Source organism: Aplysia californica, unplaced genomic scaffold (genome assembly GCF_000002075.1).
Source record: "Aplysia californica isolate F4 #8 unplaced genomic scaffold, AplCal3.0 scaffold00170, whole genome shotgun sequence".
NCBI classification, from domain to species: domain Eukaryota; kingdom Metazoa; phylum Mollusca; class Gastropoda; order Aplysiida; family Aplysiidae; genus Aplysia; species Aplysia californica.
In genome coordinates this window covers 1-1,079 of record NW_004797440.1, presented here as the reverse complement: position 1 = coordinate 1,079, position 1,079 = coordinate 1, and the positions used below count along the sequence as shown (strand labels likewise).

Genomic DNA, 1,079 nt, shown 5'->3' with positions numbered 1-1,079 from the left:
TATATATCCACACACATATAAACACATTTTTACACTCACACACATACGCACATTTTTACACACACACACACACACACACATACACACACACACACACATAAACACATCAATGTTGGTAGTAAGCATAGCTCTGATAACCTACTAATCGAGTACACATAAAAAAATCAATGTAACTCTCTTATCAAGTGTATTTCTAGATTTTTGAGACCGTGAAATTTCTCAGTATATTTCATGAGAAGGGGATGAGTTGGCCCATAAGACAAGTCAGGTCATTGAAACGACAGACCTGACCTTTGACAGAATCATGACAATTGAAACTGGGAAAAATCTGTTAAATGAAAAGTGTACAGATCTATTTTTTAAAAGTATCAGCTTAATTAATATTCTATGCAGCAATATTGCCCGTTTTTCTTCACAAACGTTCACTTTCTTTCATGCGATTCCATATTTTCAACAAGAGCAGTACTGAGCGGTGAAAAGAAAAATATTCACCTCACCATCTGTCTCAACGTGAGTAAAGCAGCAAACATGACAATACTTCAAAGAAATATGTGACTGAGGCATCTTGTTGAAATCAGGCTCTTGTCAAAATAATGAAATCCGAGAAATCGGCATTTTTCAGCAAAATTTAGGATTTTTTTTTTTTCAAATTTGTTTTTTGGCTCAACACCTTGTAGGTCCATTCAAAACACTTTTATGGGTGGATTGCATGGAAAAACGTTCATCAAAGGCACAAAAAATGTAAATTTGCAATTTCCACGGGCTCTTAAGCTATGGAAGTCGACAAACTTTGGCGGCCATTTTTTCACTTATTTTACTTCTGAAACCAGGCGACCCCCACCTCCTTCAATTGCAAATATCTCGATATTTTTTTACATCGAAAACAAAGCAAATGAACAACCTTTAAGATGATACCAATAACTCCATAGACCCAATTCCCCTGCGTCATGACACATATAATGATGAAGTGAAAGATGTTCCTAAAACATTTATACCACACTTTCTCTTCTCACCTTTGGAGGAGGTTTCACTTTACCCAATTCCCCTGCGTCATGACACATATAATGATGAAGTGAAAG

The 1,079-nt window shown here is 36.0% G+C and overlaps 1 protein-coding gene across 1 annotated transcript in view; it reads right to left on the bottom strand.

Moving 5' to 3' along the window:
- LOC101862501 (TALPID3 protein) overlaps positions 1-1,036 on the bottom strand; it is a gene marked incomplete at its 5' end in the record, with an annotated part of 23,722 nt that extends 22,686 nt beyond the window's left edge. Inside the window, 1 exon segment of the mRNA XM_005098024.3 lies at positions 1,014-1,036. Coding sequence (XP_005098081.3) covers positions 1,014-1,036 — 23 coding nt within the window.
- Between the last annotated feature and the right edge of the window lie 43 nt (positions 1,037-1,079).